Genomic DNA, 24,739 nt, shown 5'->3' with positions numbered 1-24,739 from the left:
TCAATTACAGGCTCTTTCCATTTCTTACTCTCTATCTCACAAGATCCCATAAAAACTCCGCCACCCCCACCCTGCTTGCCCATTTCCCCTTCCACCCTTTTCTCTGTCAGATCTTGCATTTGCAGAAACTATAAAGTTTGGAGCTGAATTTCACTCAGCCACTGAGGTGAAAGACAAATAGTGGAGGACAGTGTAGTCCTGCACATGGTCACCATTCTAACCTTTAAAATTACTGGGAGGTTGGAGCTGTGTGCAGGCTTCACCACAATTTGTGTGATTCCATGAGGAGCAAAAGCCTCGACTTCCACTGGAGGAGACAGCAGAAGATCATGGGAACAAAGTAGCAACGTTTATGTTTGCTGTTCAACCGAATACACGATAATATGCATTACTTAGTGGAAGCTCTGTTAGTCCCACAGGAATAACACACTCACTCTCACACACACACACAATAATAACCTAATTTCTGTAAGAAGACAGACAGATAACATCTGCATCAGTTTATCCTGCAGAGTCAATGAAAACACAGAAATAGAGAAGAAGTTTTATTAGTTCAGCCCAGCAGCACAACTGAACAAAGACCATGTGGACATGAAAACTTTTGATAATCCAGTTTTTCCTAAATATTTAGCACACATAATTGCAAAAGCATGTGTCTGAAACGGCATATCACGCATCATTCAGGCGTTATGTAGTGTGAGACTGGCGCTCTGAATTCCTAACCAGCAGGTCCAGCCTGCTGCACAGCAGAGACTTTGGGTCTGTTACCCCCCCGCGTGGCGAGAAAAGGACTTTTATTTACTTTGTGTGCTTCTGACATCATTTGAAGCAGTGACACTCTTGGGTACGATACATCAGCCTCCCTCCTCCCACACATGTTCAGCTCTATAAACACGTGCATATGTCCACACGCACACGCAATAACACCAAAGGGATGCTGATGGGCAGTTTCTCACGCTTAAAGCTTACAGAGTTGTTTTAGGAAAGCTTTTAGTTTCTTTTATTCTTCCACTAAAACACATCTGTTTTCTTTAAATAAAATATAAATTTCAATTGTGATTTTTTTTTCACACCCTGCAAATGATGCTAGTTGTCTTCCATGTGTCGCTTGGATTTTTTTCAGGCCCAACGGTCTCCACATGCTGAGAGGAGGCAAGTGGGAAATAAATAAAGCTTTTGTCAAACGCCTGCTGGCCCTCGTCCCAGTTTCTTCATCCCATCCTCTTCCTCTGTGCGTCCTCTGTGCCTCCTCAGGTAGCAGACAAGGCTGACAGCTCAATACTGCCTTTATCCGTTTGGACACCTGTGCTATGCATGCACAGAGTGTCTGCTTGTACTGTCTTTTCAGTGTGTGTACGCATGGCATTCACTGTGTGTTTTTTCTAAACACGAGTCTTTCTCTTCGAGTCTCCGTATCACAGTTCATCACGCGACGCTCGGGCCGCAGGAGGCGGCGAGTCTCCCGTCACGCTGTTTTGCGCCACGGGCCGGATGCGACCCTGCTGGGCCGTTTTGCGGGCGTGCTGCCGGTCCCAGTCTGTCGCCACGGCATCATCGTCCCAAATGGTGGAGGTCTCGGTGTCGCTGATGTACCCCGGCTCTCCGGTGTAGTGTGTGGGATAGATGAGCAGCGGCTCCACGGAGAAGGCCTTCAGGTCTCGGGGCCCAAAGTGAGACATGTACTCAACGCTGAGAATATAGAGGAGAGGAAGAGGAGGGGCATAAGAGACAATGTTGAAACAAACTTCATGATGATAACAGCAAGTTTGTTTTACTTTGGCTGCAGACAAGAACCCATATTCTTTGTACATGAAGTCAGAGGAGACGCTATATGGATAGAAATATTGCGCCACACCTCTTAATATTTAAATAAAGCACAGTAAAAGTGAATATACAGGGAGTGCAGAATTATTAGGCAAATGAGTATTTTGTCCACATCATCCTCTTCATGCATGTTGTCTTACTCCAAGCTGTATAGGCTCGAAAGCCTACTACCAATTAAGCATATTAGGTGATGTGCATCTCTGTAATGAGAAGGGGTATGGTCTAATGACATCAACACCCTATATCAGGTGTGCATAATTATTAGGCAACGTCCTTTCCTTTGGCAAAATGGGTCAAAAGAAGGACTTGACAGGCTCAGAAAAGTCAAAAATAGTGAGATATCTTGCAGAGGGATGCAGCAGTCTCAAAATTGCAAAGCTTCTGAAGCGTGATCATCGAACAATCAAGCGTTTCATTCAAAATAGTCAACAGGGTCGCAAGAAGCATGTGGAAAAACCAAGGCGCAAAATAACTGCCCATGAACTGAGAAAAGTCAAGCGTGCAGCTGCCAAGATGCCACTTGCCACCAGTTTGGCCATATTTCAGAGCTGCAACATCACTGGAGTGCCCAAAAGCACAAGGTGTGCAATACTCAGAGACATGGACAAGGTAAGAAAGGCTGAAAGACGACCACCACTGAACAAGACACACAAGCTGAAACGTCAAGACTGGGCCAAGAAATATCTCAAGACTGATTTTTCTAAGGTTTTATGGACTGATGAAATGAGAGTGAGTCTTGATGGGCCAGGTGGATGGGCCCGTGGCTGGATTGGTAAAGGGCAGAGAGCTCCAGTCCGACTCAGACGCCAGCAAGGTGGAGGTGGAGTACTGGTTTGGGCTGGTATCATCAAAGATGAGCTTGTGGGACCTTTTCGGGTTGAGGATGGAGTCAAGCTCAACTCCCAGTCCTACTGCCAGTTTCTGGAAGACACCTTCTTCAAGCAGTGGTACAGGAAGAAGTCTGCATCCTTCAAGAAAAACATGATTTTCATGCAGGACAATGCGCCATCACACGCGTCCAAGTACTCCACAGCGTGGCTGGCAAGAAAGGGTATAAAAGAAGAAAAACTAATGACATGGCCTCCTTGTTCACCTGATCTGAACCCCATTGAGAACCTGTGGTCCATCATCAAATGTGAGATTTACAAGGAGGGAAAACAGTACACCTCTCTGAACAGTGTCTGGGAGGCTGTGGTTGCTGCTGCACGCAATGTTGATGGTGAACAGATCAAAACACTGACAGAATCCATGGATGGCAGGCTTTTGAGTGTCCTTGCAAAGAAAGGTGGCTATATTGGTCGCTGATTTGTTTTTGTCAGAAATGTATGTTTGTGAATGTGGAGATGTTATATTGGTGTCACTGGTAAAAATAAATAATTGAAATGGGTATATATTTGTTTTTTGTTAAGTTGCCTAATAATTATGCACAGTAATAGTCACCTGCACACACAGATATCCCCCTAAAATAGCTAAAACTAAAAACAAACTAAAAGCTACTTCCAAAAACATTCAGCTTTGATATTAATGAGTTTTTTGGGTTCATTGAGAACATGGTTGTTGTTCAATAATAAAATTATTCCTCAAAAATACAACTTGCCTAATAATTCTGCACTCCCTGTATTTGGTTTGTGGTGTGTTTATCTTTTTCAAAATCTCACTTACATGAAACAGACCAGGCAGTTCTAATCACACGTTAAAAGCCCGTTAACACTCCACAAGGACAGTGAAACCCTACACCTTTATTAGTGCTGAAAGGAGCTGCTGCCTCTTCCACACAATGAGGTCTTTCACTCTGGCTTCACTGTCAGATATTCCTCTTTCTCCTGTTTTTGTGTATTTGTGAGCAAAGACGGGGATGGAAGACAACAAAATCCCACACGAAAAATGGAGCTGATAACCCCTGCTGTTTACGCGCTAGTATCGTACAACACATGGCACTTTTTCCCCCGCACACTTTTCCACATTTCCCTCACAAACTCTCTCACTGTTGAATACACACAGCGTATTTGTGTAGTAATCTATACACTCCACGCTGGACACACATCGCCATATATTTATATAGTAACACACACACTTGCACAGTGTTCATCTTATGCACACCCCCACACTGGGAACTCTATCAATGGGAATCCTGTCCCTCTTTCCACAACCAGCAGGAAAAGCCGTGCTGGTCTACATTCCTCAAAGAGAGAGGAGGAAGGGGGTGGAGACGTGGGTGACACAGGGACGCAGGAGGTGTACAAAGAAGTAAATTTTGCAGAGGAGAATGTAATAAAGCGCTAAGGAGAACGTGCAAAGAATGGCGAAAAAAAAGGAGAGCCAAGAAGAGTGGACGCCACAGCGTGGCAATGAAGGTGCTACGCTAAAATAAGGGGGGGGGGGGGGGGGGGGGGGGGGGGGGGGGCTGAGCAGGAATTCCCAAGGAAAAAAAAAAACGAAAGAGAAAAGCCGGCATTGTGTCTCATGTAAGGCACCGTACCCAGTGAACCCCCAGAACAATCCCAGCCCTGTGGGCGAGGAGCACAGAGAGGGGGAATGAGCTGGTGCTGGTGAGAAAAGCAAAGAAAACGGGACAAGGGAAAGTGAAAAATGATGGAAGCAGAGACATTACAAAGAACATAACAGACAGATGTTGTGGTTCACCACCAGAGCACAAATTAGAAATCTGCACACTGCCGTGCAGTCTAAAAATCACAACAGAGACATGCGCACGCGTGTCCATGTCTATGTATAGATAATTACTGCATAGAAACTGCTTTATTTCTGTGCTGCTTCATTGTCCTTTGAGTATGACTTTTTATGCATAAACTGGATCCACGCATGCCAAAAGTCCATACACTTTTAAATTTAGCCTTGGCTATGTCATCCTCTCCACGTGGATCACCTGATCTACTCTTAGGTAAGAGTGCAGTGCACCTGCGATCATCTATTTGTGGTCCTCAGTAAATATTTGCCTGTCTGTTCAGAAACCAGACCGTCTAAAGGGTCTTTGTCTGAGTATCACACAGAGGCGTTGTGTCCTGTACCGTTGTGCAGTCCTTAAATAAAACCCTCTTCCTCTGCATCCCATCCATGTTATTTACAGTGTATCAGATTAAGCACATTTCACGTAATCGCTGTAATTTAAAATTAAAGAGGAGGGTCGTAAAGACAGACTTGGGGTGTTTGTTGAACATGATGGGCAGGAACTCGTCAACAGGGAGCATCTTAGGCAAAGGCTGAGCAGCCAGCAGCTTTCTGGCCCCTCGGTGTGACAGTGCGTAGCCGAGCGTCCAGTAGGAGTAGTCAGCCTCGACTAGGTTGTTTACACCCTCCACTGACCGCTCCGGCTGCTGCACCTGCATGCGTTTACGGCCCACGTAGCTGAAAACAGACCAAGACAAATGCAGCTTTAACCAGGCTTTGTTTAAATGTGCTTGAATGACACGCATTCATAAAAATAATGAAAAACCAGAAGATTTCTGATCTGAATATAGCTAATGTCAAGCAGGTGATCTCACATCAGGTCCCAGTCCAGCTGGGTGTTGTCTGTGTCATCCATTATAGCCTGCAGCCGTCGCTTAAACCTGGGCTCAAACCTCACGTCATCCTCTAAGACAAGAACCTTCTGGAGGTCACGCTCCACCACCTGATGGTGACAAAACACAAACACTGGGGTTAAAATGAAAGCATGCCACGAGTGCTGCTCTCCTTAGATTGATTTTTGGCCATCGTTTTCTGCGGTGACTGTTTTTTTAAAACCGAAAAGCTGAGTCACCTTAACTCAGTGTTGGTTTTTCCTCGTTTTACTGTAGCAATCAACGATGCTGTGTCTGTCTGTCTCTTCTTTGGACAGTCATGAGTGCGATTAACAGCTTACAGCCATACCACCCTGAGCACACCTGAACGTGTCTGATCTCAGAAGCTAAGCGGCGTCAGGTCTGGTTAGTATTTAGATGGGAGACTGCCTAGGAATGCCACGTGCTCTAAGATTTCAGATGGGGGGTGGCGACACAGCAATGGCCACTCTGGACCAAAATTGTGCAGTTTTTGTGCTTTTCATTGCGACTTCTGAGCCACATGGACACCAAAACAAGTGGTGTTCATGTTTACTTCTACACAATGCTCAGTCTTTTGCACATAACTAGTGCACTGTCTTGTTTCCATATCATTTTGTTCTGTCTGGTATTGCACTGTCTTGTGTCTGCATGTTTGCAATTTGTTCACACTTGCACTTTATGTAGTCCTGTGTTGATTGTCTGTTATATGTAGCACCAAGGTCTTGGAGGAACGTAGTCTCACTTCAACTGTGTACTGTATCACTGCACATTGTTGAAATGACAAAAAAGGCACTTGATTTGACTTGATCTGTTCATGTAGGTCATGAAGTCAGGCACCAGTCTCTGTACATCAAATAGCTCCCTATGTTTCCTGCTCCCTCTGTGAGCTCTTCTCAAACTTACAAAGCACCTCCTTTTCATAGTGTTACTTATTTAATCAAAGCCACTCAGTCATGAGAAAAAGAGATTTCACAGGTCTACATAAAGCCTTGTGAAAAATCAAGTACACTAGAGGATTCAGCACTTTCCAGTTTCATTGTACTATTGTAATAGAAATGACTGCGCAATGACAATAAAGAGTTATCTTACTTGAAACACCACTTTAAGCAGCAGTGACAGCATCCAACTACAAATATATTCGATATAATATAATATAAATATATATCAAATGATCTCAAAGTTTTTTCTGTTAATTAATAAATCATTATATTAATTTTAATATCAGAGTGTCAGACACCAGCTACTCTGAAGGAATTAAGTATTCAGTAAAACAAAACTTAAGCAAGTGGAATCGATGCTTTTAAGTTTGAACACTTTTACAGAACCTTCTTTATCTGATTTAGTGCTTTTGCTCTCCCTGGCCTCACCTGTGTCCATATAGAGTGATGGCTGAGGAAGCAGCCGATCTCCCCTCTGGTCAGTACCCGACCAGAGTACGGGTCCTTATAGCCTGGCAACATCTCTATTCCCAACCTCTGCAGCTGGGACGTATTCAAAGCCCTGAGAGAGGGAACAGATTGAAAAAACGATGAAAAACATCATATATCTACAGTTTACACTCACTGCTTTGTTAGTCATCAGTAAAAACAGCCGCGGTGCCGTGCAAATAAACACAGGAAAAGGGACTAGAACATTCTCATTTGTGGATTAAAATAAGCAGAGGAGGAAAAACCAGTCAAGTGTATTTCTACAAAAGCAAAGTATCTGTAGCATAAAAACACGCTTTTGTGACTAAATTAAAGAATGTATGGCTTGGATTTAATCATCATCGGATTCATGGATAGGTGTTTGTCTGGATCGTACTTCCCGTCCACTGCGTCTATCAGCGTGGAGTGAAGCCCCAGTGCGGCCATTGTTTTCAACATCCTGGTGCTTCTGTCCAGCCGGCGCTTGAGGTTGATCAAGAAAATCTAAGCAAGCAAAGAAAATAAGAGACATAAGAAAAAACTGTGAAAGTGCAAAGAGACAGTTTTGGTTGCACTCTTGTTCCTCTGGGCAGAGCCAGCACTCACAGAAAAAATGATTTTTAACCATAAACATGAAGGATTTAATCATTAAAATGTGACAGTATAAACTAATGTACACTATATATAACATTTTGCTCTTAATTTACATGTAATCAGATTACTCTAAGTCAGCATTCTGGGCACAAGCATTTTTTAACTCACTTCATCAAAGCCCATCCTGCTCTGGGGGGATGGTGGAGAGTACAAATACTCGGACGGCTCGATATCGTGGTCAACTGTTGACACAGAGAGGAGGGAGGTGAAGGGTTATAACAGGATAAACAGGATTAGTAAAAGCCTGAACTTCCTCTTGATTGTGATGGTTCATTTGATTAGGCTCATATGAAAGCTCAGCAGAGGGAGGAGTAGTAACAGAAGTCAAAGGGAAAGAAAACAAGAAGAAATGGGGGTGGCATGGATAAACAGAGCGGGGAGGGCAGCAAGATCGCAATCATGGAAGGTCATGGCGGTCAAGAAAGAGAAGAAGCCAGGCTGAGAGGCGGAGTAATCAAGGAATGACAGATAGCAGTCACAATAAGTGTGTAATAGAGTGTGTTTGTACTCACTCAGAGCCTCTGTGATGGTGTGTATGAAACTCTCGCTTTCATCTTCAACATTTTGCTGTGCCTTGAGAGGGACGGGCAGGAAGCCATAGTGCTCTCTGTTACACACATACATCTGCACACCTAACACACACACACACACACACACACACACACACACACACACACACACACACACACACACACAGGGATGTAAACATAACCTCTTGACCCAAATTAGACTACTTGGGGCCCTCGCCCCTCCTCTCACGTGCACACAGTAAATAATCTCTGAAACCAAACAGAAACTCTTCCCAATCACAACCTGAATGAAAGCGAGAGGCTGCACAGGCTTGAAATCATATAAATACACTGATCGGGCAGGACATTATTACCACTGACAGGTGAAGTGAATAACACTGATTATCTCTGCAGCCGTCAGTATCTATAAAAAGGTCCAGGGAAGGAAGAGTGGCGACCCAGCAACAGGGTCATGGGCGGCCAAGGCTCACTGAATCACGTGGGGAGCGAAGGCCGGCCCACCAGCAGACGAGCTGCTGTTGCTCAAACTGCAGAAACAGTTCATGCTGATAGAAAGGTATCAGAAAAGTTTGAGATGTTGACTCCACCCCCAAATTCCCCAGTTGCAGCCCAAGGATCCATGGAATCTCCAGCTCACAGCTAACAGGACCGAGAGGATCTGCTGCAAACATTGGTATCTGCACAAGCAGATACCACAGCACAGCTTCACGGGTCGACTGGAGTCCATGCTTCAACGGGCAACATCTCTATTCCCCACCACAGTATTAGGCAGGTGGACATAATCGGTCTTATCAGTGTATGAGCTGTTGATGGTGCCTTGTTTATGCCCAAACATGTTTCAATGCTGCAGAACGTTTGAGATTTTATTACATTTGTGAATGATTCCGGTCTAACACGTGCAGTGAAATAATGCACAACTGCAGGCACCTAAATGCACAGCTATACATGCTGAAACAAATTTTGAAGAAGACGTCTTTGTTTCTTTCTGTGTCTTCGGGTTTGCATCTGTTAGTGCTTTTCCTTCTTCCAGAAGATCAATCCTAACAGTCGCATTTGTTCCATATCGGATTATGCAAATCCACAAACACTGATTTGGTTGCACACACTTACAAACCTCCCCCATGTTCAGCAAAGAAGACACATGGATCCATTTATCTTACTCTCTTGCTCATTTACCTTAATTTGACGCATGTGCATGAAACCAATGAAACGCTCTGTGTTATACAACAGTAAACATCTGCACAATAAAAAAGTTTGCAAAAAAATGCAGGTGCATGAATGAAGTCATAGATAGCTCAGAGTTCAACACGGTGAAGCTGCCATAAGGCATTTCTCTCCTTTTGTGGTCTGCTGCGAGCAGGGAGATTCAAACTGACCTGCTTGACGTGCCGAGAAGGCAAAAACTATGATGTCATCAAATGCCCAGCTGTAGTCTGGGTGAGGGGGGTAGAAAGCCAGGTCCCTGCTGGATTCACGACGCAGGTCCAATAGGAAGGTGCTGTGCACCATGGGAACAGGGAAGCAGCCGAGCCGCTTCCACTCCCTGATTGGCTGGTAGTCTGGGGTTCGCTTGTAGTAACCCTGACATGAAGGACGGAGTTTAAAAAAACGGCAGGCTAATTAATAAATCCGGATTAGTGGATGGACGGAGGGTTGAATTTAACTGTACCTGTGGAGTCATGCCACACCAGAAGTTAGAGTAAAGAGAGCGCGATTCTAACATGGGAGCCACCAAGGTTAAGTTCTCCGCCATCATCAGGTTCAGCACGCGAGGATTAGTCAGCAGGTTGTCGCTGTCCACAAACTGAAGAGGAGCAGGCGAGAGCAATTACAAACAAAGAACACGAAACATGAAATTACAGAGATTTCATATACGCAGATGTTAGCTTGAACACAGTCACAGCTTCTTCAAAAAAACAGCACTCAAAAATTAATTAACCGTCAAAATGTAAAAAGCTTTAACTGATATATTTTACATTGTACATCAGACAAAACAAACCATTTAAATATAAAAAGTAATTTTACACCATTGTGTACACATCTAAAAATGATTTAATGCTCTCACTGCAAACAAAGCTAAACATAATATCACTTCAAACACACAAATCACATAAACGTTAGCTGTTTGGCGTCTGCTTTACACATACGGCACACTTTGTTATTAAGTTTCTGTCAGAGTAAAGAAGTTAAACTACAGACTGAATCCCTGAGATATGTTTAAATATCGTCTCAGGTTTTCTACATGATAAAGAAAAGCTGCTGTAGTGAACAAAAGGCCTCTGTTAGCACGACTATTTGGGCTTAGAATGCAAGAAATTAATGTGTCTGTGAAATAAAAGTTTGTGCTGATTCGCAGAAAATGTCTTTCTTTTTTCTCTGGACCCATTGTCGAACAAAAAAAAATGACATTTCTACAGTTGATCGTAAAAAATGGAAATTTCTTTTGTTTTACTTATTTACTTTGGTGCACATAAATGAGCTACACAACGCCTTTATCGGTAAAGCTGTAAACCCCCATTAAAAATCAGTCCTAAGTTTGAGCCCTCTTTCACATCCTAAAAAAGCTATCAAGCAGGTCAGATTGGAGTCCTTGCTGGGCTGATTCTGGTTCACGGGCCTTATGTTTGACACCCCTGCCTTTAAGGATCACAGCAGCACACAACCAGCCACCAGAATGATCCACTGGTGCAAATGTCATTGGCTGATTTGATTTTGTTCTGAGGTTTAATATGGCTGTAAGCACTCAGCGGGATACTGGCTCTGCTTCTAGATTCTGGGGAAAGAGCTTCAGGGTAAATACCTACTGCACATTTAAATTTAAACTAAAGAGGTTACCAGGATGTAGTCAGCCCATCGTTCCCGGGCGGCCTTCAGAGCAGCCTGCCTTAGCTTCATTACATGGTTGAATCTGGAAGGAGGCCAGTGTTTAGGGCCCCATTCGTCTGTGTAGGACCTGAGAGAAAAAACACACTTTTTCAGTGTCCACTATCCCATCAATGGGCACAAATGACTGATGAAGAGAGGAGGAACTAGACTTGCTCTAAACAGGTCTGATGAGTAATTCTCGTAGATTTACCTCGGCTCCTCCATCGGTCTCCACTCCACGTAGTGGTAGACGTGCTGAGCTCTCTTCAGCCATTCTCTTAACATGGCGGTGCTGTTGTCCACATTATGGTCTGTCGCTGCCCTAAATGACCAACGCAGACAACACAGGACTCCATTCAATGAACAGCCACAAGTTCAACTGGAGAAACAACAGCACAGCTTGTTCACACGCATCTGCTGAACACTTCTCCTGAGCACACCACGCCAGGACTGTTTTCACTGTGCAGAAACAAGAGGAAGTGAAGAAGAGTCGAACACAACGCTCAGAACTGCAGACTGTGGTCAGCTTGATGTAACATGGAAGAGGTAGGTACTCTCTTCCATGTCAAGGGAAGAGTGTTTCTTCCTAAGTACTGTCCGTTGTTACAGCAGGCAGTTTCAGTGTTGCAGAGCCTCTTTGCTGCCTAATTAACTGCAGTGCTGGAGAACAGGCAAAGTCTCATGAGTCACCATGCAGGGAAGTGTTACTGCAAGCCTACCATAACCCTGCTTTAAGCCTGACTGCTAGGTTTTGAACAATTATTAGCGCTGACAAAGAGAATCATTAAACCACTCCAACTTTGGGCACAAAGACTTAAAAAAGCAGGAATAACTGTAGCTACAACTGTCTTTAGCTTCATTAAATTGTGAATGTTGATGCAATGTTATTGGAGCAAACAATAAAATGTTACAATGCAATTACTTCTGTCAAGCCTCACCCTAACCCTAAAACATGTCCAAAGTTATAACTTAAAGAAAAACTGTTTATGATATGATCCCATATGAATACATAAACAGATTTAGACCCCGAAAAACAGCAGAAATACCTGTAAGCATCGGGGTGTCACCCTGTGGTTTGCACTCTTTCTTTGCAAAGATTTCCACTTGAGCTAACAGCTGACTCAGAGGAGACAGTGTGACTACTGTATGTGTGAGCGGGAGCTTGTGTGGATATATAAATCTGTGCGAGAGATCTTAAGACCATAAACATGCCCTCGTTGTAGTTTTTGCGATCACTTCACTTTTTGGGGCAGCAGAAAAATAAACGTCACCTGCCACAAACTCACTTTACTTTTAAAATGTCACTTAAGGAGGAGAGGTCAACAGATCTGGAAGCAGAAGCCATTTGAATGTGTGTGTACAAACACACACAGATGGAGTTTTCCACTGCTTGCTGTAATATTCCCTACTGTACTGTCTCCAAAATCACACCCAGTTTTAGTCTGGATGAACAGAGACAGAAACACCAACACGCCCAAACTTCGCTCCTGTCTTCTCCTTCCATATTTCACACACACACACACACACACACACACACACACACACACACACACACACACACACACACACACACACACACACACACACACACACACACCTGCTCTCTGTACAATAAGCATTTGCTTACATGCTCATTATCTTCATATAATTACATGTAAATAAATTACATCCGTGAAGAAAACAGATGTGCAGTCTTGCATTGTACACGGAGGTTAGTCCGACCATCAGGGCGAGCTTATGTTTGGGCTTTAAGTCAACTTCAATCGGGCCAATAAACTCTCCGTCCGACATGAACAGCTGGAGAGAACCACAAGCTATATGATCAATAACTCTAACAGCATGTGTGGTGTGTGCACGTCAGTACTTGTAGATGTGTGCGGCAGACCACGAGGATGTTCAGAGCTGTGTTTTACAGCAGCATGCCTGTGTTTGGACATTTTAAATATACCCGTCTGCCCGAGTGCGTCGAAAGTCAAACGTAAGTAAAAGCAGGTGCACAATTCTAAGCAAGAGAGCAACAAAGGCAGAAAGAAGCTCTTGATGAATAGCTGCTGAACACACTGAAACACCTGGTAATAAGCAGATGTGCCCACACATTACACATTTTTTCATCTGCTAAACAGCATTTCGCTCCAGGACATGAATATGTTCCCACATGCCAGCTCTGACGAACAGATCCAGCTCCAGGCGGAAGTTTGACAAAAATAACAATGCGAGGCACGAGAAACGGGGACGTAACGTACAGGGAGCACGTGCACGGATGGGACACGAACGATGGGCGAGATGCGAGGAACGAATGACTGAAAGTGAAAGGAGAAGAAAAGTGGCTTTGTGTTTGGTAAACATATGCTGTAAAAAATCATTTTAAACTGTTTTCAGTTAAGACTGAGCACTTTAGTGAATACCTCACAGAGCTCATTAAAATCACTTCCAAACCAAAGATTGTCCTGGCTTTGTTTTGCCCACACCATATTAAAATACTAATGATGCTTTTGTTCAATCTGCAAGGGTCTAAATGTCTGCAGAGTTCTATTTTATTTTTATAGGCTCTTTTTGGCAGGATGCTGTGTCCAGGTAACCGGCCAACTGAAGGTTGATGGGTGTCTTCAAATAAGCAGCAAACAGTCTGCAGCCTCTTACAAATGGTTTGGAAAATATGGGAATGACCGATTTTAGAATAATTGTCCTCTGTTAAGAGGAATTTGTAGCTAAAGCCTAAAAGTATACTATACATACGTTGAATGTTACTTATTCAATAGCTGGTAGAAACAACTTTGGCTGTAAGAACTCAAAGAAACTGTTTTCTGTGTGACTTTATCAGTCTCTCTCATCACTGTGGAGGAATTTTGGCCCACTCATCTTTACAAAGTTGCTTCAGTTCATTCATTGAAGTTTTGGGGAATTAATTTATGCACAGCTCTTTGACTGTCAGCTTGAGGTCTGGACTTTGGACCGCTGCAGCAGCTTGATTCTTTTCTTTTTCATCTGTTCTGCTGGAGATTTGCTGCTGTGCTTAGGATCATTGTCCAGTTGTATGACCCAGTTTGGTCCCAGCTTTGACCGTGGGACAGACATCACACTTGACTCGATATATACAGAGGATTTCATGGTCCACTCGATGCCTGTAAGGTGCACAGGTCCTGTGGCTGCGAGACAAACTCACGCCCTCCACCACCGGCTTTACAGTTGATACGAGGTATTTGCATCTCCACTTGGATCTATCCAAAGAACATTGTTCCAGAAAACTTGCAGTTTTACATAGTATGACCCAAACTGTGGACTCTGAGATGGAAATCTTGAGGGGGTTTTTTCTGACCTTCATCATCTGACCTTCAGCTCAGGTCGCTGGCCTTATGATTAGGATCATTGATAATGTTGTTCCTCATTAGTTTTGTTGGCACTGCTGGGTGCTCACACTGACTGAAGATCAGTTAATGAAGTGCAGTTGATTAGCAGCACCTGCCTGTGTTTCACACACTGATTCTGCAGCTTGGCTGTTCTTCTTGAATAAATAAAAAGACAGTGTTTCTATTTATGTGTTTCTATTTATCTGAGGTTGTATTTTCCTAATGTTAGACCTGCTAAGGATTATTTCTATAATGTCCTGATACATAAAACATTAGCATTTATAGTATTTTTACAGTAACCGTGTGCAGCATCACAGCTTCCGTCTGGGTACATAAATACAAATTAAGCTATTGAGAATGATCCGCAGCTGCTTTAGAATTAAGTTTGCTTTCTGACTCTTTCCCCCTGAAACACATCCTGTTTGGCTGCCGCTCCTGCAGCCCAGCCCCTCTGAGCACTAAGAGCTCCGAGCACACTGGGATTTTCCATTACCAACATTGCATCTTAGTGTTCCTTATGATTTCTGAACATGAGAAACTTAGCAATGTATGAATCCAAGCACCATGTGCACACAATGTGCACATGTGAAACAAACAGACCGAGGCTTCTGTGTATGGGGACACAGAAAACACACTTACCCAGAGTCGACCTCATTTTCTGCTCCTCATCACGTTTGCCGAACAGCCGGGGCTCCAACTCATTCGATCTTACTGCATTCATTCTTTATTACAAGGCAACTATCATCCTTTCTGGTGGATTTCCTCTACCTTTAGGCTGGATCAGCGAGACCTCAAAGAGCCCCTGCAGTTTCTTTCAAATCCTTCAGCTGTGCTGAGATGATACTTAAACCTCTGCAGCTTTTTGTCCCTCTAGCTATGGGAAGTAAGATAAAAATGGATGTGCAGGCGTTGATGCACAGGGATGCAACACGATTCAATAACTGGGTAAATGCAACAATTTAGGATCTTGGATTTATATCCCCCTTCTTCATCATTCCACACCCTTTTTATTTTCCTCTCTTGCCCGATACTGTCCCCTCATCACCGTTTTTTAAGGTTAGGGTAAGCTGCAGCCTCATTATTCTGTTGCCTGCAGCTTTGGGGTTAGGCTCAGCATCTGGATAGCACATGCTTCCTGAAGCCTCACCTACACATCCCATCACTCCTTCTCTCTATCACTTTATGGAAGATATTTGTTCTTCCATAAGAGCTTTTCAGCAATCTGCCTTTTAAACTTTAATCCCCATTGGACCAATCACGTGCTGCATTCCCATCTCATACGGACCCCAGATTTCATGTTTCACAGGGCTGGTGTACGAGCAGTGGATTAGTGTAAAATAAAGCAATCAAAGTAGCACGTGCACACAGTGTTACACGTGAGACAAACAGAGTGAGGCACGACAAAAACAAATCATTTTAAAAAATGTTCATAAAGGAGTCAAAAATTTAAAGACTCTGGGCAATGTTTTGTAATAACATTGCATAAAAATGATTACCAACATTATTTCACACACTCTTCCTTATGGTTATCCAAGCCAGAAAGGTGAGCCAGATATTCTGACTTTAAGCACAGAGGCTTGACTCTGAGATTGGCCCATTGAGGTAAACACAGTTCTGAAAGGCCCAGGAGGCTAGTATCAGCTGACTGTTTATTCAATAAACTATCTAATATCACTGCCAATAATGACTGGGTGCTGCATTTAATTAGGGAGTAAGAGTACCTCTTACAGGCGTGAACACTGATGCCTTTAAAACATAATAACTATGATACAGGGTGTGCTTCTTTGGGTTGACTTTGCTATACAGTCCGTAGGCTGACGTGGCTGTCGGCTTCTTGACGGCCCGGCGGGGCAAAGGGGAAAGGGGTGGGGGTGGATGGTCAGAGAGAGATGGAGGAAGAACAGAGAAGAGTAGGGAGCGGTGAGCTGAGACGTCTGGACTGAAATTCCTCATGACTTTCAGGGTCAACAAAAGTACCCAAGGCCAACAGACTCACACTGTAGTGTAATTTCTGGCATTCATATTCAAGGCTCGAAAAAGATAGTCATCAAATGTTAGAGAAGGACAGCACTGAAGCACAGAAGAAATGAGCCCCTCTCATACAAGCCTGCAGTCTGAGAGCAAAGCGCTCTACCTGAGATCTCGACAAGAAGGATTTGAAATTCATATGGTTCTCGCTTTAATATCATGTAAAGGTCAAAGGATTCTATCATTCAATCTGCCTCTACGCATGAAATCATGTGACATGTGATACACGAGTTTTCTTACCACGGCAGTTACAGAGGCCAGAGCCCACATATACAGAAAGACATCCATTCACATTTTAGTCAACTCAATAAACTTATAATTATATAATTATCTCAAAATGGTTTAAAGTGAAGTACATAATTTTGCTTTTAGATCCTGTTTACATGTAATTAATAATCATATATTATAAACTAATACAGTTCTTGCGTGTGCATCTGTCCTATTTTGGTCATCCTTGTGGATCAAGCTGCTGACTGAAGCTTCTGAATCTGAATAACTCAAAAGAATGCATGTATGAAAGAGCTTTGACAAGGGAGCAGCTAGAAGTAAGACATGCATTTAAAGCGGCAGCAACCAGCAAATATACTACAACAAGATGATACACTAAAAAGTGGCAATCCCAGGCTCTAGTATGAAATTTTCATGATTTAAAAAACTCATAAGACAAAGTTTAACTGATCAGTTTCACAGAATTATCTCAACATACTGCTCTATATGCTGTTGATATGACTGTGTATGGTTGCGTATGTCTCCCTGAATCTATTTTTTAAACTCACAGGACACCATCTCAGTGTTCACAGGAAGCTATTCTCAGTTTTTTCAAGTTAATCTCAGGTGAGTTTTGGCTTTTTTTGGCACCAAAACCCTAAATATGTGCTCTAATGTTACGGATATGTAGAGTTAACATGTGTAAACGTGTAAAGTACGTTCGGCCGGTGAATTACATCAATACTTTCTTACTGTAAAAAGAAAAGTTGGAGGTTAAAATGACCAGAAAGACAGAGAGAGAGAAAATCAGCAAAACGTTGAGATGGAAGAAGAGATGGAGGACCAGAAGGATGTCAGGGAAAGAGTGGAAAGGACACAGTGGGGCAGGAGACAAGTCAGTAAAGTGACGCTTAAGTCTAATGAATATCATACTAGTTATGAAAATGTTTTTCTAAATTCTTTACCCGACTAATTCGTTCTTGCCTCCCTCTGAATGTCCCTCGACTTCAACTAATCTAATTTCATACTCAGGCCTCCCTCATCCTATAGACAATACCAAGCTGCCATTGTGTTTAGGTATTTGCAAATTCTACTGCTGGTGTGCTGCCAACGTCTGACCATGCTGCTGAGGTGCTGCGGAGCACATGGGGCATCTAAGCAAGAATTCACCGTCTGGAGTCCAGCACGGGAACAATCATTTCCACTCCGGGGGGGGGAGAGAGAGCGAGAAAGAGAGCTTGAAGAAGAGGCTGAGGGATTGGAGAGTAAATCATCTTTGTTTATTTCACTAGATTGAACAAATATGTCGATGCTAGAGAGAAGACATTCCCATGAAGAGCCTGTTGCTACGGGGCCGGTCTGTTATCGGGTAAAATATCGGCTGCGTCCTTTCAACTTCACAGAGAGTTGGATGGTAAGGCTGAGCGCGGGGCTGGCAAAGATTAACCTTCGAAGTTACTGCGTTTAGAAAATAGTCGGAGGGCCACATACTGTAATAACTTCTACTAATACCACCTAATGGGCTGGTGTTAAATAAAAGCCCTGTTTCCAGAAAGCTTTCAAGATGCAAGAAAAAATGTGACCACGCTAAACATGCATCTTGTGCTCAGATCAAATCGGTTTAGGATAACTTCACGTTTGCAAAGCAAACTGTGCTGCAGCTGAGAAGAAAAGAGTTTCGTCTGCTCCACTGAGTTTGTGTCATTACCAGCTGCTTATCTGGAAAATGTCACCTTGTGTTTCTGGAATTTATTTTAAAAAATCAGAGCAGATGTTTGAAGAGATTTTAAAGTTTCCCATGGACTGGATGTGACTGCAGTTTTCAAGTGATAATGAGTGGGAGGTAAGAGATGATCATGGACTGTTTCTGGCTCACTGTGGGCCTGGTGGTTATAAAGGGGAAGTAAATGGAAAACTGGGGCAGAGCCAAAGGAGCAGAGTGGAACACACAATCATTATGTGTCTAACAGAACACACACATGTCCACATCAAACACACAGGGTTGATGTGAGAAGAGATGCTGTGCACATGCTTGAAAATCCAGTCATACTTGTAGCAGAACTAAGGAGATCATTAGACACACTCATATTTTTCCTTAGTAAAAAAAACTTGGGAAATAAAAAAGCACTTTTCTAATCATTCACAAATGCCCACGCTGTCAGCACTAACTCACAACAGTTTATCCCGTCCTCAAAATTTATTCCATACGCTCGGAGGAGCTGCTCTTCTGAAAAGTCCCGCTCTGTCCCAACAAAACCAAGAACAATTTCTCCTTCACTGGTGCAATTCCACAGAGGAATGAGCCCCGAGGTAACACACCTGGCACGGCAAATCTGCTCCGCGCTCCAAAACCAATAAACGTCTAAGCCCGTTTTATTCTTTCCACTTTCCTCCACTGTATCAGTCAGAGGGAATATAAAAAGCCTGGTGAGCAAAGGGCTAAAAGAAAGAAACTATGTACTGATAATCCTGCACAGCATCACAGCTACACTCAGCTTTTACTGTACAATATGACAGAAAACTAGTTCTGTACTGTGAATGCAAAGAACTGCATTCGCAAGAGAATTTTGTGTGTTTGAGCCAACAATAACACAGAGGAACTTTAACAATCAACGCCTATAAGCAGGCACGTGGCGACAGAAGGAAGGAAGAAAACGCTTTCAGCAGGAAGAAACCTCTGCTGCGACCTGTTGGGGGTGAGAGGATGGAGAATGGACAAAAGCTGCACTGGGGAAGATATCGCCAGAGATGAATAATAACTAATAAATGAATGTAGTGAATAAACCAGAGAGGGAGATGTATTATTACTACCTAACTCTGATTGCATATGTCACGTTATGTCACGTGACGCACATCGGATCTTTTCGTGATGTCATAATGACATGATAGATCAAAGATACCGTGGCATACCTGGCAGGATCTCCAGAGTACACGGCACACTGTTCACCAAGGCCTTCAGCATGTATTCACACAGCCGTGGAACATTGCGAACTTTTACACTCATGGTGCCTGAGGCTTTTGGGTACATGAGGACTTGCAATTATCTCATTATTTAGAAAAAATAAAATAATAGCTGTGGTTGGCTTTTTAGCGTTCCCTGTTATTTTGCAGCTGTGCAATATTTCTATCAATGAAATGTAATGACAAGAACTGCTCATTATGTTAAACGCTATAAAAAACATACCACAAGGACCATTCCCCATTGTGTCTGAGTATAAAGTGCAGTGACGGTCATAAATATGGGTTAAGTGGCTTTACAGGATAATAAACAACACGACATTATGAAAGTGAAAAAGAGAGTCCCCCTGGGAAAAGGCAGCGATGCTGGCGCTCTATTTTCCAGATTGGGTCCACAAATCATCACGACCTCCAACTGAGCACCTGGGAAAGCGCTTCAGATGAACACAGCCTGCAGGCAACACACAGCCGGCAGCCAGCGAAAAGCAGCATTAGCAGGAAACTAATAGGAGGCTGTGCTGAGTTTGAGGTTTTTCATGCATTGTGCATCAAACATAAACACAGTTCAGTGTACGGGGAAATCTCCATCGCCTCCTTTGAAGGTGAAACTCTTAAAACTTTTAACTGGCCAAAGATAAAGCATGAAGTAATCTCAACTCAACCTTGTTTCCTCCTACTGTTACAAGAAGCATCAGAAGAAATACAAGCAATCTAATTTCATTGTTTCCCGTCATGTCCGTGCCTATAAATCACAGAGATGGCAACGCCCTTGATGAGTCACTGAGTTTGACGCTTAAATCCAGTTTCTCTGACCTTATTGTTAGCCTTTCTAAACATCGGCACATTTCTCTTTCAGTGCCCGAAAGGAGAAAAACAACAAGAGGATCGAGGAGAGCAGATTTGGTGGAGCTAGTGTGGGAATGTGGATTAACTAACCTGCTACCATTGTTGACTACCTTCTCTCTGCACAGCTGCCCCCTCTCTTGCTAATTCCCTGCATTCTTTCATTCTTTAGCAGCGGTGTGAGAGCTTTTTTCAAGCCACTGCCACTTCTCTGTGAGACCTGTGCCCGCTTGTAGGGGGAAAACTTTTACAGGCGGGCAGTTTTGTCTGACCTTCCCAAAACTGGTAGAGAGTGGTGAAGATCTGAGCGGATGATCAGATTGCCATAGAAACTGGAATAAAATGAAATGGTCATCCCAACATCCACAGCCCTGTCAGGAGAAAATCTTGCATTAGAAATAGCTGTGTGACCTTACCCAGATGATTTAAAGCGGACAAAAATACTTGAAGACAAAGGATTCAAAACTCTAAAAGCTAAAGAAGCTTCTCAATTTGACATCATATTTTATGTTATTAAAAAGCCGTGGATCCAGTGGAAAATATTTAAGGAACAAACAATTTTAGATTTTTTTTTAATTTAAGTACCGTGAGCTTATTTTACTGAAGACTAGAGAGGACTCTCACTTAAAACATTGGTCTTTCCAGTGTCTCCCTCTAAAAATCACCTGAATCCTTCACCACCTTTCCCGATCTGTTCCTATTGGACTGCATTTTATGAAACGGGTATGGAGAAAGAAAACAGTCCTCTGTGGTGTTCAAGCATGAAGATTCCGAGAGCGAGTACAGTGAGGAACACCGTGTCCCCTCACAAAAGTGAAGCTTCACAGCCACAAACTTTCCCTTTAGGTTTTATCACTTGGCCCATAGACAAGCTGAGGATGGTAGTAAAGCACACCAGCTACGCTCCGGGATGGCTGTGCAACATTAAACCACAGAGTCTTTGGCTCTTACCTTATGGGAACTCCAAACTCATGTCTCTATTTGTCCAAGCAGTCCACAGTCAAACATATAATATAAAATAACAGCTCAGATGCAGTAATGTTGAGGTCATCAGAAGGAATTTGTGTTACTGTTTTATTCTCAAAGTGTTTGCATCACCCATCTATCTGAGGAGCTTCGGACACTCTGATGTTTGGGTTTGAAGCTGTCGCACAGCAGTAATGAGTTTTGTAAAAAATGCTGTAAAACGCTCTGACGCGTATTTATGTGTTTAGGGATAACTGAACTACAATTGGGCATTCATTGGGTGGTTTGGCTTACACGATGGGTAACAGTAATGATGACAGCAGAGAAGCACAGAGCTGCAGTGAAACATGTCATTTTCCGGACCGACTTAACCACACAGACACTTTTTGTTAACTTAGAAAAATAAGAACTTTATAAACATTAAAACTGTTTCACTGTTTCCAATTACTCCTCCTTCAAATTACAATAAGGCAGCACCACATATTACAGACTCAGTGTTCTGGAGGTGTTGCTCAAAGTATTATACTGTTATACTTATACTGTTCACATCCTCTTACATCACCAGATGGATGTTAGTGGAAATATTTTAATCAGCTGCACCTAAAACAGACGTGTGTTAGGTGCTGTTATGTTTCAAGAACGTAAAGCTTTTTTGTGCTTCTACTTTGACTGCAAGGTACAGAGATGCCTGTCGTAGCTGATGGGGCCCTAAACCACTCACAAAGCCATGGCATCTCAGGCACTTTGCTGTGTAATGAAGCCTCCCTCCTCTTTGTGAGTCCCTCTAGTGCCTCTGTGTATTCTCCTGAGGGTCTTTCAATTAGACTCTCTGCAAAGAAAAGCAAGACATTCGGCAAGGGAAGGCTGGGAAACAAAGGAAAACACCGAAAGCCGGAGACCAATGCCAACAACATTGCAAAGCTTCAACACAGAGCTGTTTCTATCTGCCATTTCACATGTTTTGCACTTGGATATTTAAGCCTGTGGAAGCCAGAAATCACCCATCTTTGATATGATCCATCAGCCCGCAGAACCCACATCCTGGGGGCACACACACACACACACACACACACACACACACACACACACACACACACACACACACACACACACACACACACAGTTTACGCATGACTTCCCGTCCTGCTGTCAGACCAGCTCAGTGTTTCCTTTTATCCCCTTCACCTGCTTTTTATTATCACAGTCAGCTCTATGAGACCAAACGGAACACAGGACCTCACCTGGGGTGAGGCCCCTTCATACCCGGCAGCCCCGCTGCTTTAAAGCCCCGTTTCCGCAGGTTTGTGCTGAATCAGACAGAAGGAACCGTGATTAAGGGTTAAGTCGAACCTAACATGCACAGCAGCCCTTTCATCTTCTCCCACAGTGTGCAATTTGGATGCCGGCAGACACGCGAGTTAAGTACATCATAAAACTCTGCAACAGGTCTCGGAGGTTTCCAAGAATTAACGCGCACACCCGCTGCTTCTCGTTACAGATGCTCAGCATCATGTAGCTCCTGGGTGTGCGCTGAGAATCTACGGGCCACTGCCCGAAATAAAACCAGGGTTTGCAGCCTGTGAGTGCGGCTCTCACCAGATCGCTATGCGCTCTTTCGGGTACTCCAGCCTCTCGATGCAGCCCAGGTAGTATGGCAGGCTGTGCGCCGCGTTACGAGCCACGATGGCGATCATAACCTTGGGCTTCAGCAGGGAGGACTCGGGCTTGACCTGCTCCTGCACCGCCGTCACCAGCTCCGACACCCCGCCGGGCACCAGAGCGCACAGCAGCGCCCACAGCACACCGGCTCCCGCAGTCCGGGCAGCTCGCATCGTCGCTTCCAAAATCCGCCGCGAGTCCAGAGAGTGAGGCAGAGAGAGAGGAGTGAGCCGAGGATCAGCCACGCTGCCACTGGGAGGGAGGGAGGGAGGGAGAGAGGAAGGAAGGTGTGGGTGGGTGTAGGTCTCCACACCTCCTTACTCCTCCTACATCCCCGAGGGCTGCTGCTGCCGTGGAGCCCTCATCAAACTTCTCAATTTACTCATAATAATCATTATTATCCAGAGTCTCACTGAACACCTTGGATTCTAATAAATTGCCTCCTTACAGTAAGCTGATGATTCTTAAATCATCTCTATCAGTGTTTAGGGGCGATCGTGGCTCAAGAGTTGGGAGTTCGCCTTATAATCGGAAGGTTGTCGGTTCGAGCCCCGGCTTGGACAGTCTCGGTCGTTGTGTCCTTGGACAAGACACTTCACCCGTTGCCTACTGCTGGTGGTCAGAGGGCCCGGGGGCGCCAGTGTCCGGCAGCCTCGCCTCTGTCAGTGCGCCCCAGGGTGGCTGTGGCTACAATGCAGCTTGCCATCACCTGTGTGTGAATGGGTGGATAATGTAAAGCGCTTTTTGGGTCCTTAGGAACTAGAAAAGCGCTATATATCCATTTAGTAAGCTGGGGTAAGTGAGCCCCGCTCGCTATACTTCTCCTCATTCCTGCACGTTTTCCTAAATGTTTCTTTCCTTTTCCACGTCTGGAGCCTTGACAGCCTTCTGGATGCCGCAGAGTTGGAGACCATGAAGTCATCAACTCTGACATCAGAGTGCTGCACTTCGCAGAGTGCTGCACTTTTTTCCCTCTGAAATTCTTACAGCACGGTGCAAAACTCTGCAGCCAACCCGAATCTTTTATCATTTGTTAGAAAAATGGCAAATAGAAGCATTGATTTACTCAAACATTTAAACGTAAACGGAAATATAGTATATGAGACAAAGGCAGCCCTTGAAAGTGAGCAGCAGTGATGTTTGGTGTGAGCAGCTCTCTACCAGCTCTCTGAGGGTCTTCAGGAATAGTTCTCCAGTCTTCTTGAAGGACATTTAAAGCTCTTCTTTGGATGTTTTTGCCTTTTTCTCTGTGCTCTGTCAGAATGACCCCACATTGCTTCAGTAATGCTGAGGTCTGTTGTACAGATGGCTGCAGACACTCACTGTTGTACCTCCCTCCTGACTTTCTCCATTCGCACTGATGATGGTTTGAACTAAAATTTTTAAATGTGGATTCATCTGTCTGTCAGGCCTGTTTCCACCAACTTTCAGTCCAGTTCTTGAGTAGTAGCTCAGTGTTCCAACATTCGAAAGAAGGGACTGCTCTCCAGGTTTCCAGGTTTCAATTAGCAGTAAATGGATGAGCTGAAGGTTCAGATCATCTCTCAGGTCTTTCCTGGATTTTCTCTGTTTCCTGAGGACATGACTTTCAGATATTCTCACACTGCTGTAGATATTTTCAGGCCTCACACTTCTGTTTTGTCCTCGACTTGTAAGTTTTTCTCACATTTGTTAATGAATCATCTCACTGGTGCAAACACTGAAGATACGATTTAAAAATGATTATTTCCACAGTTGCTGTTTATCTCTAGACATTAAATTGATTCATCCCTTGAGTTAAGTGCCATTTTTATGCTTGAATGATTCATTACATTTAACAAAAATGGTCAGGTACAAGTACCAGGACTGAAAGCAGAGTCAAAAGCAGTCAATGTTTCAAGAAAAGAGCTTCAGAAAGCTGGAGAACTGTTTTA

General features: G+C 43.7%; 1 protein-coding gene across 1 annotated transcript; it reads right to left on the bottom strand.

The window, feature by feature from the left end:
- Positions 1-532: 532 nt before the first annotated feature.
- colgalt2b (collagen beta(1-O)galactosyltransferase 2b) lies at positions 533-23,095 on the bottom strand. Its single transcript, XM_080878228.1, has 12 exons — positions 22,764-23,095; positions 11,030-11,140; positions 10,789-10,906; positions 9,623-9,757; positions 9,330-9,534; positions 7,936-8,055; positions 7,532-7,605; positions 7,167-7,273; positions 6,731-6,863; positions 5,325-5,452; positions 4,981-5,187; positions 533-1,689 (listed from the first exon to the last, which is right to left on the bottom strand). Exons 1-12 carry the CDS (start codon positions 22,997-22,999, stop codon positions 1,416-1,418), a joined length of 1,848 nt encoding a protein of 615 aa, XP_080734354.1. The 5' UTR covers positions 23,000-23,095; the 3' UTR covers positions 533-1,415.
- Between the last annotated feature and the right edge of the window lie 1,644 nt (positions 23,096-24,739).

Source organism: Rhamphochromis sp. 'chilingali', assembly GCF_963969265.1.
Source record: "Rhamphochromis sp. 'chilingali' genome assembly, chromosome: 3".
Taxonomy (NCBI): domain Eukaryota; kingdom Metazoa; phylum Chordata; class Actinopteri; order Cichliformes; family Cichlidae; genus Rhamphochromis; species Rhamphochromis sp. 'chilingali'.
The sequence above is the reverse complement of the archived record's forward strand: the minus strand, read 5'-3'. Positions and strand labels throughout refer to the sequence as shown.

Bases quoted from the DNA above. Each gene is read 5' to 3' on its own strand.
- colgalt2b (XM_080878228.1), bottom strand. From the start codon at position 22,999: ATGCGAGCTGCCCGGACTGCGGGAGCCGGTGTGCTGTGGGCGCTGCTG. The intron at 10,907-11,029 runs GTAAATCTACGA...TTTTTCTCTCAG, and splicing joins AGACCGATGGAGGAGCCGAG to GTCCTACACAGACGAATGGG. The intron at 5,188-5,324 runs GTGAGATCACCT...GTCTGTTTTCAG, and splicing joins CAGCTGGACTGGGACCTGAT to CTACGTGGGCCGTAAACGCA.